General features: G+C 28.5%; 1 protein-coding gene across 2 annotated transcripts; it reads left to right on the top strand.

The window, feature by feature from the left end:
* The first annotated feature begins 11,530 nt into the window (after window positions 1-11,530).
* Window positions 11,531-16,277, top strand: LOC112741602 (polygalacturonase At1g48100). Of its 2 annotated transcripts, XM_072213792.1 has the most exons (7): window positions 11,566-11,720; window positions 11,821-11,992; window positions 13,000-13,167; window positions 13,298-13,342; window positions 13,533-13,740; window positions 13,864-13,945; window positions 15,546-16,277. In XM_072213792.1, the coding sequence occupies exons 1-7, from the start codon at window positions 11,656-11,658 to the stop codon at window positions 16,054-16,056; spliced, it is 1,251 nt and encodes a 416-aa protein (XP_072069893.1). In that variant the 5' UTR covers window positions 11,566-11,655; the 3' UTR covers window positions 16,057-16,277. The 2 variants fall into 2 exon arrangements, with proteins under 2 accessions (XP_025646404.1, XP_072069893.1); XM_025790619.3 differs by having other exon boundaries at window positions 11,531-11,992.
* The last annotated feature ends 1,558 nt before the right edge of the window (window positions 16,278-17,835 follow it).

Here is a 17,835-nt window from a genome sequence, read left to right as displayed (position 1 = left end):
TTAATTATAATTTAATTACTTAATTAATTATTATTTAAATAATTAATATAAACTATTAATTAAATAAAATTATAATTATTTAATTTAATTAACTATTATAATTATTATTAAATTTAATTTTATTTAATTATTTAATATAATTATTTATTTAATTATAATTTTATATCTATTTATTTAAAAGGTGTGGCAAGTTACCATTGGTTATGCTTGAGTCCCTGCTCAGAGAGACTCTTCTGCCTTGGCCTTTGTGAAAGAACTCATCTCTCTCTTTCTCCAACGGTAAATTTCACCATGTGTCAGGAAAAAGTGAAATGAGAACCACCCATTGTAACTGCTCTAAAAGAATCATAATTTCATAAAATATTGAATATTAGCATAAGATTATATATATTTACTACCCAAAAAATAATAGATATCTTATCCTAAATCCATACAAAAAAAAATGTATTATATGTTCCTAATAAACAAATATTTTAAAAGCAAGAGAAACGGACTAATGGTAACAAATATATATGTCTGATTTATATTTTAAAAGTATATATTTAAATACGTCTCTAATAAATTTTACATCGAATATTAAAAATGTAACAAAAATATTTATATATTTTATTTTTACAAATTTTAAAGACCTCAACATAATAAATTTTTTTAGAAATAAAAATATCCAATATAAAATTTTTAAAAGACTATTTGAATAAATATTCATATTTTAATAAAAATACTTTTAATTTTATTTATTTAATAAATTAGAAAATATAACACTTAATATATGATTCACTTTCCTAATATGATTTTCCTTCCATTTTCTGTCCATAGAGAATATTTTTTTCTTTGAACAAATTTTATATATATATATATACTTTTCTCGTATTTTTTTTCCCCATTTTTGCATCATTTACTAATAAGCCTTAGCTTCCAGCCTTCCATATCTCTGATCTGTACCATAGCTTATTTTTTCACCTCCAAATTTGGAAAATCTTCATCGATAAAAGTCTTTAAAATTTTTCCTAAATCTTCATCAAATATAGTCAAATGTAAGACTGACTTAATCTCTAAAATCTTATTATTTTTCCCTTTGTATTTTGCTAGGTTTTTTCTTTCTTGTGTTCATCGAAGTTACTGGATTGTCTGTGATGATTGTACACACGTGACAGGTTAAGACAAACATTGTTTCCATTCTTCTCTCTCAATAATTAATATATACCTTCTAATTCTGTAAAAGCCTCAAACCATGTATTTCAAAGCAAAAATGTATTTACATACTAAAATTAATCATTAAAATAAATTATTATATATATATATATATATATATATATTATAATTAAATATATATTTAATTTAATTTATTTTTAATATATATTTTATATTTTAATAATTAATTTTACTTTAATATACACTAAATATGATTATTTTCAAAACGAGTCATCATTTTCTACATTATATAATTTTATCACATACACTTTGTTGCAAAATTCAGGTTAACTAGCTATATATTATTATAGAAAAAGTATAAGGAGCCAATGGAATATTTATACAATGGGTACAATAGAAGTTTAGGGAGTATTAGAGATATAATCATTAATGTTACCTTTTCTTATTAGCTGAAACTTTTGGGATGAGTGGTATTATAACATGGTATTAGAGTGTTAGATTTGAAAGGTCAAGAGTTCGAGTCTTGTTGAATCCTAAAATTAGTTTAAATTTTTGGGAAGATGTTTATTATCGCTAGTACTCGGATGGTTATTCTAGATAGTATGAAGGATGTTCATTTTGTAACTCAATAGCTCATTGTACACATTATACAAATAGTCCATTGTCTCCCTCCCTAACGAAATTCATTATTATATTGGCTTGGATAAATGGACACATACAAGAACTTCCAAAGCTCATAAAAAAAAAAAAATAAAAATAAAAAAGAGATGAGAAAAAAAAAGACCCCTCTTTATCAATGATCTAAGTTATTTGCATGAATGATGATCACTATTGGGAGTATTAATATTAGAAGCGCCCCTTTCTTCCTTTGTTCCTCTTCACATTTTAGAATGATCAATTTATACTGAGTTTTTAGACAATAATTCTAATCACTCAATCAGTTTATCAAATTCAGTAGACGAAAATTCTCACTCTCATTCTCAAACATCACCAGGTTCTATAATCTCAACTCGCATTGAGATTTAATTATCTCCTATTTCACCTCTTCTTTTACTCTAAAATATTCATCAAATGATAACAAGATCTAAAACTAAATATAACTCTTTTACTGCTTTAATTGCCTCTATAATCACTATTCTTGATCTTACTAACGATATTTCCAAAAATGTTAAATAGGTGTTACAGTCACCACGTTGCTATGGATTTAAAACATAAAACACTTCTAAAATGTGAAACCTGGGATTTAAGAGAGGCTCCACCAAATACTAATGTTTTAGGCAATAAATGAATCTTTGCAATTAAAAGCCAAGACAGAATTTTTAAATGAGAAAGTATAGGGAGCCAATGGTTTAAGCGTATAATGTGTACAATGGAGGTTTAGAAAGTATTAGAGATATGACTATTAGTGTTACATTGTCCTGTCAGGTTACGTTTTTGGGATGAGTGGTTTCATGATATGGTATTAGAGTTCTAGGTCCAAAAGGTCAAGAGTTCGATCTTTAGTGAACTCCAAAATCAGTTTAAGCTTTTGGGATGAGTGGTTTTATGACATGAGATGTTTATTATCCCTGGTATTCGGATGGTTATTCTGGATAGTATGGGTGATGTTCATTTTATTCATAGACCAAAGATTTAGCCCATTATATATATTGTACGCTTAGGCCATTAGCTCCTTAACAGTACTCTTCTTAAATACAAAACTAGGTTGGTGACTAAAAAATTCCATCCAAATGAGAGAATACATTATGATTAGATATTTAGTCTCGTTATTAGACCAACAACAGTCAGAATTATATTAACTCTAGCAGTGTCTTTAAATTGGGATATTAAGCAATTTAATTTTGATAATATCTTTTTAAATAGTAAATTAGATGAACAAGTTTATATGGTTCAACTTGAGGGTTATATTACTACTAACTCTTCACTTGTTTGTGATATGAATAAAGGGAGTGCTAGGTAAACAATGAAAATTTTAAACAACATAAACAATCAACAATCAAATGAAAATACACTACACCCTAATTTAATGCTACTAATTAAATTTACTCTTTTAACTCTATTAATTCACATTGTTTACACATTGTTCAAAAATCTTGTTGGTTACCTATACTTTTCTTATGAACAAAGCTATTTAGGGGTTAAAACAAGCTATTCGAGCTTGGTTTAACACACTTTCCAATACTTTGACCCAATTTAGGTTTACCCATGCTAAATCTTATGTATCGTTATTCATGAAAGTCCCAAACACCAATGCTATATATCTCTTAGTTTATATCGATGATATTATTGTCACGGGTAACAATCCAAATGAAATCTCTCTATTAATTCGTGAACTCAATGCAATTTTTTCTCTGAAGAATTTGGAAAGATTTAGTTATTTTCTTGATATAGAAGCTAACTATTTACCTAAGGGACAGCTACTCATTACTCAATCCAAATATGCCACAGAGCTTTTGAAAAAGTTAGGAGTGGAACATTCAAATCCATTACCAATTCCGATGATGTCAAGCATCAAATTGTCAACCAATGATTCTAAAGTGTATCATAATCCGAAATAATATTGAACAATTGTTGATGCATTGCAGTATTTACTATGACCCGACCTGATATTTTATTTGCAGTTAATCGAGTATCTCAATATATGCATAGTCCAACGATACAACATTGGAAAAGTGTCAAGCATATATTTAGATACGTCAAAGGTACAATAAACAATGGTATTTTTTTTTGAAATCTACTGACTTTCATATCCTTGTATTTGCAGATGCTAATTGGGGTGGAGATTTAGATTATCGCAAGTCAATTATTGGGCTGTGTTTACTTTGGTTGTAATCTAATCTCGTGAAGGAGTGTGAAGTAAACCAAAGTGAGTCACAGCAGCACAAAGGCGGAATATCGAGTGGTTGCAGCAGCACAAGAAGAGATCATGTCCAACAAAAAGCTTTTGAGAGAGTTCAAGATACCTCAACCGGTAACTCGTGACAATTAAAACACTTGTTTACTGTCAGCCAATTCGATTCTTCATAGTAAATATAAACATTTAGAGTTAGATTTATATTTTATAAGGGATTTAATGAATATTAAGCAACTAAATATTGTTCATATTTCTTCTTAAGATCAGGTAGTGGATATTCTGACTAAACCCTTATCTGCTGTATTATTTACTAAGTATCGAGACAAATTGAGAGTATTTGGTGACTCCTCCCTCATTTTGAGGAGGGTATTAGGAGTATTAACACTATATGTGGTTAATAAATTAATTAGCAGTAGTGTATTACAAAATTCTCTATATATAGTTATATATTTCTATACTTTGGGTGTGTATAAAAAATATAAAGTTGTAATACACAATTCACTTGTAAGTCTTTAACAAAATTTTTTTCTGTTCTTTCTTATTCATACTTACTCCTTTTTGTTTATAAAAAATTTACTACTGTGCACTCTAAAATAGATCTTTTAGGATATAATAATCACATCAAAGATACAACAATTATGTTTCTTCGTAATTCGTGGCTATAGCCTATGAACAGTGGATTATGCTTCTTCATAAATTGTTACGGACTCTAATGAATTACTTTTTACTACAGTATCTTCATAAATTTATTTTAGCTTCTAGTAAATTATATAGAGTTTCTGTACTTTACTAATCCGTTTCAACTTCTCAAAAATGATGCGCATTTGCATAATTTGTTTTAACCTGACACGGATTACATAAAATTTAATTAGGACCGAAATATAACTTTTATCCAAAAAATGTATTTGGATAATATTAAATATAAATAATTTTATTTATGTAATTTGCCTTATTAATTACTTAAACATATAATGTAATGGGCTTTATGCGAGTCGATAAAGTGTAGGTTATAATATCAGAAATTGGAGGGAAATTTGGTTTCACTGAGCTAGCACTACAACAATTCCGGCAGATAGCAACGGAAATATTGCGGCAGTTTTATAAAACCGCTGCAAAACGACAACCTGCGGCGCATATAGCGGCGGTTAGGGGTTGGAGCTGCAATCAGGCCTACATTTAGCGGTGGTTTTTCTTGAACCGCGGTTATATTTCAATCAGGTTTGCATTTAGCGGCGTCTTTTCGAAAACCCGCCGCTATATATATCGCCGGGTGAATTATCGTTTTACATTTTGCGGCGGTTTAAAACAAAACCGCCACAAAATGCGTGTTACCACATATTGCAATGTTTTATTTATTAATAATCATCTGGGTATAATCTAGTTAAGTAAAACTACTATCTTAAGCTACATATGAGAAAATCATTGTTATTTAAACTCGTAACACTTTTTCTACATTCGTTTTACGTAAAAAAATTTACAAGTTAAATAAGCTATATATGTTAACTCATGTGAACAAATTTACCAATAAGATTTTCTTGTTTACTTTATTGGCATTTAAATTTGCATTCAAACAAGGATGTAAAAGAAGAAAATAAAATCATACTCTGAATTTATAAAGTTAAAATAAAGTTCTAGAGAGCATAAATCAAAATTACTCCTCTTTGAAGGTATGCCTTACTAAACCTAAATCAAGAAACTCTAAAAGTAGATAAACATGTACAATTGCAACCCAAATCATTAAATTAAGGGAATCAACGTATATAATCATTGTTTACCACATATTGCATTAAGAATTTGATTAATCTTCCTAGATATGTTGTTGTTGTTTACATAATTGTGTCGATATCAGTGATATAGGAGAAAGAGCAAGGAAGGCCCGTTGGTAGAGGAGAGTTGTTTATCATGACTCATAAGAAAAAAAATGACTCGTATATCCATCCCAATGCACGTGTTGTTAGTGTAAGTCATCTTTGAAAATTTTAAACTTAGCTTACTGTATATATCATGCTACTGCTAACTCATGCCTTTCCAATATGTTGTATATTTGTAGGAAGCAATTGCGAATGTTGAGAGACAGGATAAATCCTCTAATATAAGCACCTTTCATAAAATGATTCGCTAGCACAAGTTCTCGAAAAGGAGAAGCCAGGACGAGTTCATGCCTTAGGTGCTGGACCATGTCCCACCCAAGTCTTTGGTAACTCTGCTGGACAACCGTCAGGTTCTACAGAGCCCAATGAAGAGTACGAGAGGAGGATTGCAGTATTGACGGCTAAGTTAGAAGAAGAGCAGGCGAAGAGACAGTCGATACATAAGGTCTTGGGATATCTAGTCCAGCAGTAAGGAGGCAATTTGCCAGCTGAAGTTGCTGTAGAACTGGCTTTTTTGGGCAATACACCGGACTCGTCACGCGCAAGGCCATCTTCATCTGGCAATCACGACCTGCAATAAAAATTTTGAATTTCAATCAATGTTCTTAGATACTTTTGCATTTAAGTTGGTTTAGTGCTTTATACTTATTTTCTTTAAGTTAAGTATTCTTACTTTATTTTGGATGATGTTATGACAATCTCATTATATATGTTATGTTTGCATATATTTAATTTGGTTTGTTATGTTATTTGGCTATATTTACTTGGTTGCAATTTCTTTAAATTAATTGAAAATAAAAAAATTAAAGTTTAATAAATAGACGTTTTCAAAAGAGGCAAAATAATAAAAAACCTAAAATTTTAATGGAAATTTTGAATTTAGCGGCGACAGCAAAATGGCTATATTGTCCATTTTATGATATTTAGCGGCGGTTATCAGCCGCCACAAAACGGCTTTGTTTTCAAATCACTCGCATTTAGCGGCGATTGTGAACCGCCACAAAATTAAAAATATCATTTTTCACCCTTATACTACAGCGGGTAATAACTGCCGCAAAATCAATTCACATTTTCCGACGGTTATTCCAGCAGTTAGAAAAAACCGCCGCAAAGTACTGAAATTGTTGTAGTAGGGTCGTTCTCAATGTTACGTACGTGTTTGCGGGTAACTTTTTGTTCTCTTTTTTTGTTTGCCTTCTTTATTATTTATTTATTAAATGAAATGATGAAGAGACAGGGTTTGATTCCACCCGTGAATGCGTTAATTCTGATGTCGCCTACTCTAACATATGTTCCCTACAAATTCATGGAGAACTACGTACTAAACAACAACAAAGAATCACGATATCAATTACTTTTAATATATATATATATATATATATATATATATATATATATATATTAAATATTTTTTGCAATCATTTAATTTCTTTTAATATTTACTGATGAGTTGACTTTTATAAAATAATTCATTAAGATATGAAATATGAGATTCATTTAATTTGAATTTTATATATCAAATATATATAGAACATATATAAACTACCTTTATAATATGCGTGCGTAAAAAAATTAAATGAGTATATATAAAACGTAATTGCAATATTATGGGAAATGCTAGTTGTACAATATTAATCAGCCTTTAATTATATTTAAATAATATTTAATTATTTTTTTAGTGTAACATGTTCCTATTTTGTAGATACATATCTATAATTAGATTTTAATTTAAATTTAAATTTTAAAACCCACCCACTTTATTGGTGTTTACGGTGACTTTGCTTTACTTTCGTAACTTCACGTAACAGATACAGTTTTTTAAATTCCTTATTCTACGGGATATTCACACGCATTAGTGAATTCCAAACCAAAAAGGACGCTGCCAGCTGCTCCATCTCGTCTTCATTGGTGAAGACCATCACCACCTTCCAGCTGAAGCACTCTCTCATTTTGCATTGGTGAAAGGTATCATTATTTTTCACACATGTGTTTATGTAATTTGTTAAGAAATATCATGTTCAATATTTTTAATTATATTTTAATTTAAACATAAAGACACTCTGCTGATTTAATTAGAACAAGGTTGATCTTATTTAATTTTATTAATAAAGTTATTGCAAATAAAGTATATAATCAAATATTAATTTAAAATTGTGTTGTTATTTTTTTATTATAATACATCTGATAGGATGATATTTTATACAAAATATTTTTAAAACACATCTAAAATCAGTCAACTTTAATAATACAATATAAATGTTAATAATACAATTATGAATGGTCGAATATAATTATATACATAAACTAAAATATTTTCAATTGTAGTTTCTTTTTCAATTGTAACACATCTAAAATATTAAGTTATACAAAAAATAATTTTAAAACACATCCAAAATCATAAATCTAAAATTTAAATTTAAACATTAAAAAATAATTGTAACACATCTAAAATTATGAAGTTATACAGAAAATATAAAATCATAAATCTAAAATCTAAATTTAAACATTAAAAAATAATTGTAACACATCTAAAATTATGAAGTTATACCGAAAATATTTTTGAAACACATCCAAAATCATAAATCTAAAATCTAAATTTAAACATTAAAAAATAATTGTAACACATCTAAAATTATGATGTTATACAGAAAATATTTTTAAAACATATCCAAAATCATAAATCTAAAATTTAAATTTAAACATTAAAAAGACAGTGTTGTAAATGAGCGCCGAAAAGGAGGAAGGCAGCGTTGAGGATGAGCGCGGAAGAGGATGAACGACAGCGGAGGATGACTTCTCGATGTGCACCTCTGAGTTTTCCATGTGCACCTCTGAATTTTTGACATGGCGCAAACGTGACTTCTCTGCTTCTTTGAGTATTTTGTACGAGTTTAATTAATAATTTGATAGTTTAAGGTTTATTTTATATTTTTAAAATCAAAATTTTGAATTTTGAATAATTTGATTTTTAGATATGTATTTAAATTATAATATATTAATAATTAAATATATTAAATCTGAAACAAAAATTTAAATTTTAAATTTTAAATTTCAGTTTTTTAGATTGTATTTTAAATGTGTATTTAATTTTAAAAAGACAATAAATCTATTCATAATTTTTAGTTGTGTTTGTTTTAATTTTTTTTAATTATTGTAATAAAAGGCTGAATGTTGTACGATTTTTAAAGGATACCTAGTTGAACCGCAATATTATAGTTAACAAATTTACACATTTTTCTATCTTTTCTAATTTATATAATTCTTTCAACTTTCAAGTCCCCAAAACACAGCCTTTTAATGTTTTTGTTGGCTAAATTATTAACAAAAGGATCATTAATCTCTCAAGTACTTTGATCTACGTGTAAATTTGTGAATTAGAAAGCCGATCGAATAGAAAATAATACAATATATTTTTGTGATCAGATTTTTTAAAATAAGATATTGATAAAATGAAAAAGTAATAGTCTAATTACTATTAAATTAAGATTGTAAAATTTATAAGTAATGTTAGTTACAAAATTAATTATAATTAAATTTTTACTTTTTTATTATATATTCAAATGCGCCAACTCCAAGGGTGAGAGAGGGGACATCACAAAAGAGAAAGAAACGGTTTGCTTAATGTAGCAGGCAAGAGAAGAGACTCTTAATCAATAAAATATGGAAAGATAAAATTTTTATTTGACTCAAGGTTTTGTTAATAACTTCTTGTGATTCAATTTGATGAAAGGTTCATATGTTTTTTACCTTTTTTTTTATGTCTTCCTATAGCGAAATATATACTTCTGTAGGCTTAGCTTCATTCATTTATTGTTTACAATTCCAATAATTTTTTTTTTTCACAGTATCCCCAATCCGATAGGTCAAAGATCAGAACTCTATTTAAGAGTCTGCCACTAACTAATGGGTTGCTGCATGCACAAAACAGAATTCGAACCCTCGACACTTAATTAAGCGGACGAGTGAACTGACCACTCGATCATCCCAAATTGGTTACAGTTCCAATAATAATGATGATTAGCTTTTAAGATTATTTTACCGTATGTTACTTTGTGATTTACAGATTCTGTTCTAAATTATACAATAATAAATATAGGAAATTTATTTTTAATTAGTTAATATTAATTAATTTTTTATAAAATTATTATTTTAATCCTTTATTTTTTGAGAATTTAAAGTTTAATATTAAAATTTAGTATTTGAAATTTATAATTTAATATTTAAAATTTAAGATTTATAATTTATCATAAAAGAATAAGAAAATAGATATTATCATTTGTATTTTGATAATGCTAATTTTTTTATATATTCAGATAAAGATATAATGCAAAAAGGTTAATTATGTGTGAAGTAAGATTATCAAAAATAAAAATAATAATATTATTATATTTTTCAAGAATAATTTAAAAAAATTAGTTAATATTAACTGAAAAATAATAATTACCTAATTAAAAATTACATAATTAACTCACATGCAGTAAATATTATGATATCTTATATACTATGGAATTTGAATAGCTAGCTGCATGCATGTGTCGGTTTGGCCTCTTGTCAGGTAAATCTCACATGTAAAGATAATGTCATATGACTGGACAAAAAGGGTGCTACATATAATAAAACCAAATTTGAAGTTTTTGTTTGATCAAATTTCAATTGTACATTTCATTATTCACATGACTACTTCATGATCAGTTTCATCCAAATAATTATAATTTTCTTAATAAGGAGAGCAACTCTATTTTGTTAATTACCGTTTCAACAAATGCTACATTAACTAATTTAAGGACTAATCTGTCACGATACTGAACTCCATTTAAAGTGTACAAGGCGGGATTCGAATCCCCGATACTTACTTAAGTAGACTAGTGAGCTAACTACTAGACTAACCCAAACTTGATTATTCATTTATGATTATTATAATATTTTAACAAAACTACAATTTTAAACTATAAAAGATACAAGAAATATAAACTAATTCAATATTTATAAAAAATTAATTCAGTTTAAGAAAACTATTAAAAAAATCGACAAAAGTATTCTTACAAATTAACTCAATTATTGATTATTATCGAATTAATTTTTATTTTTATGATTAAAATTATTAATAATTAAATCTTTAATTATTGAAAGTATAGTTTACTTAGGAAAAAAAATGTTTAAATGACAGAATTGGAAGAGAAAGGAAAGAATAAATAACATGTATAATTTGGTGCCAGCACAATTTTCTAGAAAATCTGAACCTCAAATTGTTTAAAAACAACTGGTAAAGTGGTAATTGATGTATGGAAGAGTCAAGAAGAGAAAGAAGGAAAAAGCATATCATATGAATATGATAATGGACCACATCACACACAGCATTGAATTGAGAAGCAACAATGAAAAATAAAATAAAATTAAGATTATTAAAAGATGATAATATAATAAAGATTCAATTTGAAGAAACACCAAAAAACCAACGCAAGGAAGGGTTAATTAACAAAACAAACAAATTAAACAAACAGAACATTGACCACCAAAAATGGCCTCCAAAAACTTCCAACTGTTTTCCTCGACACATTTACACTCTCATCAACCAGAAATTGACACGTGTCAACCTAGAATTTCTTCATGAGACATCATCTATGTTTTGAGTATAAATATAAAACAATAACCTTACTAGGCCAATTTGCTATGAGTCTCAAGTTAGAACTTTTTTTTATCTTTAATTTTTGTTTGTTTTCAACATTGGTCACAAAAAAGTGTTGGAATTATGAGTGTGATTCATGGGGTTTTCATTTTATGGATTACTATGATTGTTCTTGTTTTGGAAAATGTGGAAGGAAGACATCATTCTCACAAGAAGGGTAAGAAAAATCAACATCCTTCACCACCTTATAATGCTCCTCCTACAGTGCCCTCTGATCCCGGAAATTCGCCGTCCGATTGCAACGTTTTCGACGTAAGATCGTTCGGTGCAGCCGGAGATGGTTGCTCTGATGATACAGGTGCATTCAGGGAAGCATGGAAAGCAGCATGTGAAGTGGAATCAGGGGTTGTTCTGGTTCCACAACACTACATTTTCATGATCACCTCAACCATCTTTTCAGGTCCATGCAAACCAGGACTAGTGTTTCAAGTAAGAATTTCAATATGCTAGCTTCTTTTAAATCTCTTAAGTTCAAGAAAATGTAGCTTACTAACAAATTTCATAAGTGCTTGTTAGAGTCTTAGGTATTATTGGGTGTCAAACGTTTTCTATTGTTGTATTTTAAAAAGATAATTCTTTTTCCTTAACAATTAATTTTTTTAAGGTACCACAGAAATGAGACAAAAAAAAAAAAATCTCCATACATTTGTTTATAAGAACAAAATACTAAGACATGAACATAAAAATATAAAATTATATTTAATATTTGAGATATAAATAAAAATATTATGTTTTTTCTGATAAAAAAGACAGAAATTGAATGGAGACATAACTTATTTTTTTATTTTTTTATTATTATCAAAATTTTATAATGATATTTTTTATTCTAAATTTTATGTAAAAAAAATAAAGTAAATTAGACTTTTTATTATTTGTTCTATCTCTAAATATAAAGATACAAAATTCTTTTTCCTTTTATTATTGTTCAGTGTTCACTTCTCAAAATCAAACGGAGTCTTAATTATACCTTTTTATATTTATATATAGGGAAGGTATGAGGAGCCAATGGAATATTTATACAATGTGCACAATGGAAGTTTAGAGAGTATTAAAGATATAATCATTAGTATTACCTTTTCATCAGCTGAAACTTTTGGGATGAGTGGTATCATGCATGGTATTAGAGCGTTAGATCCGAAAGGTCAAGAGTTCGAGCTTTGATAAACCCCAAAATCAGTTTAAGCTTTTGGGAAGATGTTTATTATGCTAGTACTCTTTATTATGCTAGTACTCGGATGGTTATTTTAGATAGTATGGGAGATGTTCATTTTGTAACTCAATAACCCATTGTACAAATAGTCCATTGTCTCCCTAGCGAGATCCTTATATATAATAACATTACAAAAAAAATGTAGAATGGCCTTTCCAATATGTTAATGGTGCATGATTATTATTGGAGAGAGGTGATTAATTAAGAATGTGAAATGTGTGTGTAGGTGGATGGAACTCTAATGGCACCAGATGGACCAGAAAACTGGCCTGAAGAAGATAAGCGCAATCAATGGCTTGTGTTCTACAAACTTGATCAAATGATTCTTAACGGGACAGGGATCATACAAGGCAATGGTGAACAATGGTGGGATCTACCTTGCAAACCTCACAGGGTAACTAACAATAATAATATTATAATATTTCACACTCTTACCAACTTTTCATTACCACTGTTGGTTTTTTCTGAATCAATATTTAATCTTGAAACTTGAAAAAATAATTACATAAAATTGGCATTTTCAGAGTCCAGAAGGAGAGCCTGTGTCAGGACCATGTGATAGCCCAGCAGTAAGTATTCAACCAAACCATTATCCATTTAGATTATTGTTTTTTGTCTTATAATTATATAAGTTTTTAATTTGGTAAATTTATCAATTTCAGTTTTAATCCCGTAAAATTTCTTTCTTTAAGTTTTAGGTGGTACAATAGCTAAAAACCGGTTAGATATTTTGATATTTTTTATTTTATTGGTTTATAGATGATAAGGTTCTTCATGAGCTCAAATTTGATGGTGGCTGGGCTGAAAATTCAGAACAGTCCTCAGTTCCATGTGAAATTTGATGGATGTGAAGGAGTGCTCATCAATGAAGTGTCCCTTTACTCACCTAAACTTAGCCCAAACACTGATGGGATCCACTTGGGAAACACAAGGGATGTTGGCATATATAACACCATCATAAGCAATGGTAATAAACTTTTTTCTATTTATTTATGGACACCAGTTTGATTTCAATGTTTTAATCTTATTATTATTTATGAATGTCACCTTAATAGTTTTAATTAACTTAATTTATTTGTGTTTTGTAAAGGTGATGATTGCATTTCAATTGGACCCGGTTGCTCAAATGTGGAAATAGAAGGTGTAACTTGTGGTCCTAGCCATGGCATAAGGTATTTTATATATATATAGTGCAAAGTTTTACCTAAAAGTAATAGCAAGTTAAATTGACATAATATACAAAATCTTTGTGATGTTTGTTATTTTAATTAACAACTTTAAAGAATTTATAGTTCATGCATCCATAGAACTAAAAAAAAAAGTAAAGATGGTAAAACAGACCAAACTCGCCAAATTAATCCACCGAACCTGTAGCAGAACGGGCCGGGTTATCCAGTTTGCCACCCCTAAAGAAAAGGAAAAAAAATGTGACTTCAACAATTAGAGTGTATATAGTACTTTACGGGAGGTAGGTGTCTCTATACTCCAACTCATATCCAACAAAAATATAAGTTTGTTAGGTTTGAAATTGAAATGTTCCAACTTCCAACCATCTAAATGATCTTCAATATTTCTCCAGAAAAAGCTAAGTTAGGTCACAAGTTTTGATTTTCTTCTTTGTGATTCGTATAACTATATTACTTTAGCAGTTGGAGGAACTGTGCAAGCTACCAATCATTAATATGAATAACACTTTCTATTCTTCACCCTTTCTCTAACCCCAATTTATATAGGCAATTAATTCTATTATGTATTGTATCTCAGAGACTCAAAGGTGTGGGACAATAGCCCTATCAGTAATATTCTAAATCGGTGCCTAAAGAATTTTCAGTCCAGCAATTTAATCTTTAACATATTTTAGGGTCAACTTCAATAGGTCTATAAGAGATTTTTTGTTTAATTTTTAATTTATAAAATATTAATTACAACATTAATATTTAGTACAATTTTTAAAATTAACTTGTCACTTTTTGAAAAATTATTTAAAATATTGATAAAGTTAAAAAAAAGTCACTTCTTCTATAATAATTTTTTTTATTATTATTTTTTTAAAATAAATACTTATGACTAAAAAACTAAATAAAAATAATTTTTTTTATAAACTACTTTTAATATAAATTTTTATATTTTAAATTTTTTTCTAAAAGAGTTTTATTAAATTGTTTATCCAAACTGACTCTTTATACTAACTCAATTCTTATTTTATTTTGTTCGACAAATTAATCTTTACATCAAATTTTGATAAAATAAAAATCAGTTTCTGTTGTCATTTAATAAAAGACAAAAATAATCTTTAAGAACTTTTAAAATTTTCAACTCAACTCTTTCATAAAGACAAACAATATGATGTGAGAACTAATTTAGCTAACGAAATAAAAGTTTCGAAACTACTTTGATGATTAAAATTTATTAAGAATAACTAAAGTGTCTGACTAAAAACTTTTTAAAGACTATTTTAGAATATTATCTAACTCTAATTTACATTTTATTAACACTCTTTTATACTGTTAATATATCAAAATTAAACTCTCTTTATACGGTTATTCAATTATATTCATGCGTTCAGATGATTTTTTAAGCGGTAAATATAAAAATTAGTTACTTTTATTAATAGGACAAATACACAATTAATTATCTATGTAAAACTCCTTAAAAATTAAATTCTTAATATATGAGGTTGATTTCAGTGTATACATATTTTTTTTAATATATATAGCCACTCATAAAAAAAAAAAACTTAGATTATAATGATTTTACATTTGTACCCTCTAGCATTGGAAGCCTAGGTGTGCACAACTCGCAAGCATGTGTGTCAAACATAACAGTGATGAACACAAAGATAAGGGAATCAGACAATGGGATCAGGATCAAGACATGGCAAGGAGGAACAGGATCAGTGACAGGACTTAGATTTGAGAAGATAGAAATGGAGAATGTGAGAAACTGCATAATCATAGATCAATACTACTGCTTGTCAAAGGGGCAAGGATGTCTAAACCAAACCTCAGGTGTTCATGTGAATGACGTGTCATACAGGAACATAAAAGGAACCTATGATGTTAGAACCCCTCCAATACACTTTGCATGCAGTGACACAGTTGCTTGCACAAACATAACAATGTCCGATGTTGAACTCATGCCTCATGAGGGTCACTTGCTTGATGACCCTTTTTGTTGGAATGCTTATGGAGTTCAAGAAACCATGACTATTCCTCCCCTTGATTGCTTGAGAGAAGGTCAACCTGACACACTCATTGAGCTCTCACAATATGAATGTAATTAATTACCATTATTGTTGTAATTTCAATGCTTATTTTTATATATTATCATGTTGCATTTTTAATTGTTATTAGTTATCACTTTTTGAGATTCGTCGTCCCTATTTGGGTGTTATTACTTATTACTCCCATAGTGTGTGATGAGATTATATAGAATTTAAGAATCTACATTGGTGTAATTGCTTTCATTGATTGGACATTAATATAAATAATATTTAAAGAGTAATGTTATATGGTTAGTAAATTTCTTTTTGTCAGTATTTGATAAGCAATAATTTGTATTTATATTTATAAATATTTTATATACAAGAAGCATAAATTTTGCTTTTATATTTATCAAAATTTTATACACATAAATCAATACAATTTGTATCAATATTTTTTAAAATTTACATATAGAAATTAATAAAATTTATTTATTAAAAATAATTTAATATTTATGCTGATTAAATAATGACAAAAAAATTAAAAATTAATGACCCCAAAAAATTTTCATATTTAAATTCATGCCTTACGTTTTATCTTTTTTAGATTTTTTAGTAAAGATGTGCATATATAATTTTTTTTAAATATCAATCTTATATTAACAGTTAAGAATGATTCGAGCATGAACTATTTTGATGTGTTGGCTATCAATCGGCTGCAAAATAACGTTTTGCAAACAAATTGAGTATTGTTATAAAATAACTAAATAAATAAATAAGAAAGAGGTAACAAATATAAAGAAATATAAAGAGAGAAGTATTGCAACATAAAAGAGAGAGAAAATTGTTTATTGTTTGTGTATTGTTCCTGAGACTTAACCTCCTATTTATAGGCATACAAAAGGTAAAGGAATTAATTTCAGTCTTCCTTTGATAATCTAAACTTTTCACTTGGAAAAGTTAGCCGCCCAAACATAAATAGGCATCCACCTCATGCCTTATCACAACACTTCCCGTTAGATGACCATTCAGGATAATGCCTCGTTAAAACCTTACTAAAAAAATCCTATGGGAAAAAATCTTAGTGAAGGAAAAAGAGTACAATATCCTTTGTGATGGGACTGCCTCATTAAAAACCTTGTCAAGAAAAACCCAATGGAAAAAACCTGACCAAGGAAAAAAGAGTACAGTCTCCCCCTCTTGCCGACATTATTTTATATCTCGAAATCAGCGCATCCCAATCTGATGTACCAATCTTTCAAAAGAAGATTTTGGGAGTGACTTTGTGAATAAATCTGCCAGATTATTACTTGAGCGGATCTGTTGGACATCAATTGTCCCTTGATTTTGAAGATCGTAAGTGAAGATGAATTTAAGAGAAATATGCTTTGTTCTATCGCTTTTGATATATCCGCCTTTAAGTTGAGTAATACATGCTGTATTATCTTCAAACAGGACAGTTGGAGCTATATTCTGATCAATCAGTCCACATGATGACATAATATATTGGATCACACTCCTCAACCAAAAACACTCGCGACTAGCTTCATGTATCGCTAGTATTTCAGCATGATTAGAGGAGGTTGCTGCTATCGTCTATTTCGTAGACCTCCATGATATAGCTGTTCCACCATATGTAAACAGGTATCCTGTTTGAGATCTCCCTTTATGTGAAAAACCTTGTGCCACAAGTCAAGCTTTATAGCGCACAACTTTATTTTTCTCATTTCGCTTTCTCACAAATACCCACCGGTATCCAACAGGTTTTACATATTCTGGTGTACGGACTATAGGTCCGAAGACTTCACGTTTTGCAAGTGAGTCTAATTCAGCCTTCATGGCTTCTTATTTCCATTTTGG

Source organism: Arachis hypogaea, chromosome 14 (genome assembly GCF_003086295.3).
Source record: "Arachis hypogaea cultivar Tifrunner chromosome 14, arahy.Tifrunner.gnm2.J5K5, whole genome shotgun sequence".
NCBI classification, from domain to species: domain Eukaryota; kingdom Viridiplantae; phylum Streptophyta; class Magnoliopsida; order Fabales; family Fabaceae; genus Arachis; species Arachis hypogaea.
This window is presented reverse-complemented; position numbering and strand designations above follow the sequence as displayed.

Bases quoted from the DNA above. Each gene is read 5' to 3' on its own strand.
- LOC112741602 (XM_025790619.3), top strand. From the start codon at position 11,627: ATGAGTGTGATTCATGGGGTTTTCATTTTATGGATTACTATGATTGTT. The intron at 13,168-13,297 runs GTAACTAACAAT...TGGCATTTTCAG, and splicing joins TACCTTGCAAACCTCACAGG to AGTCCAGAAGGAGAGCCTGT. The intron at 13,741-13,863 runs GTAATAAACTTT...TGTTTTGTAAAG, and splicing joins TAACACCATCATAAGCAATG to GTGATGATTGCATTTCAATT.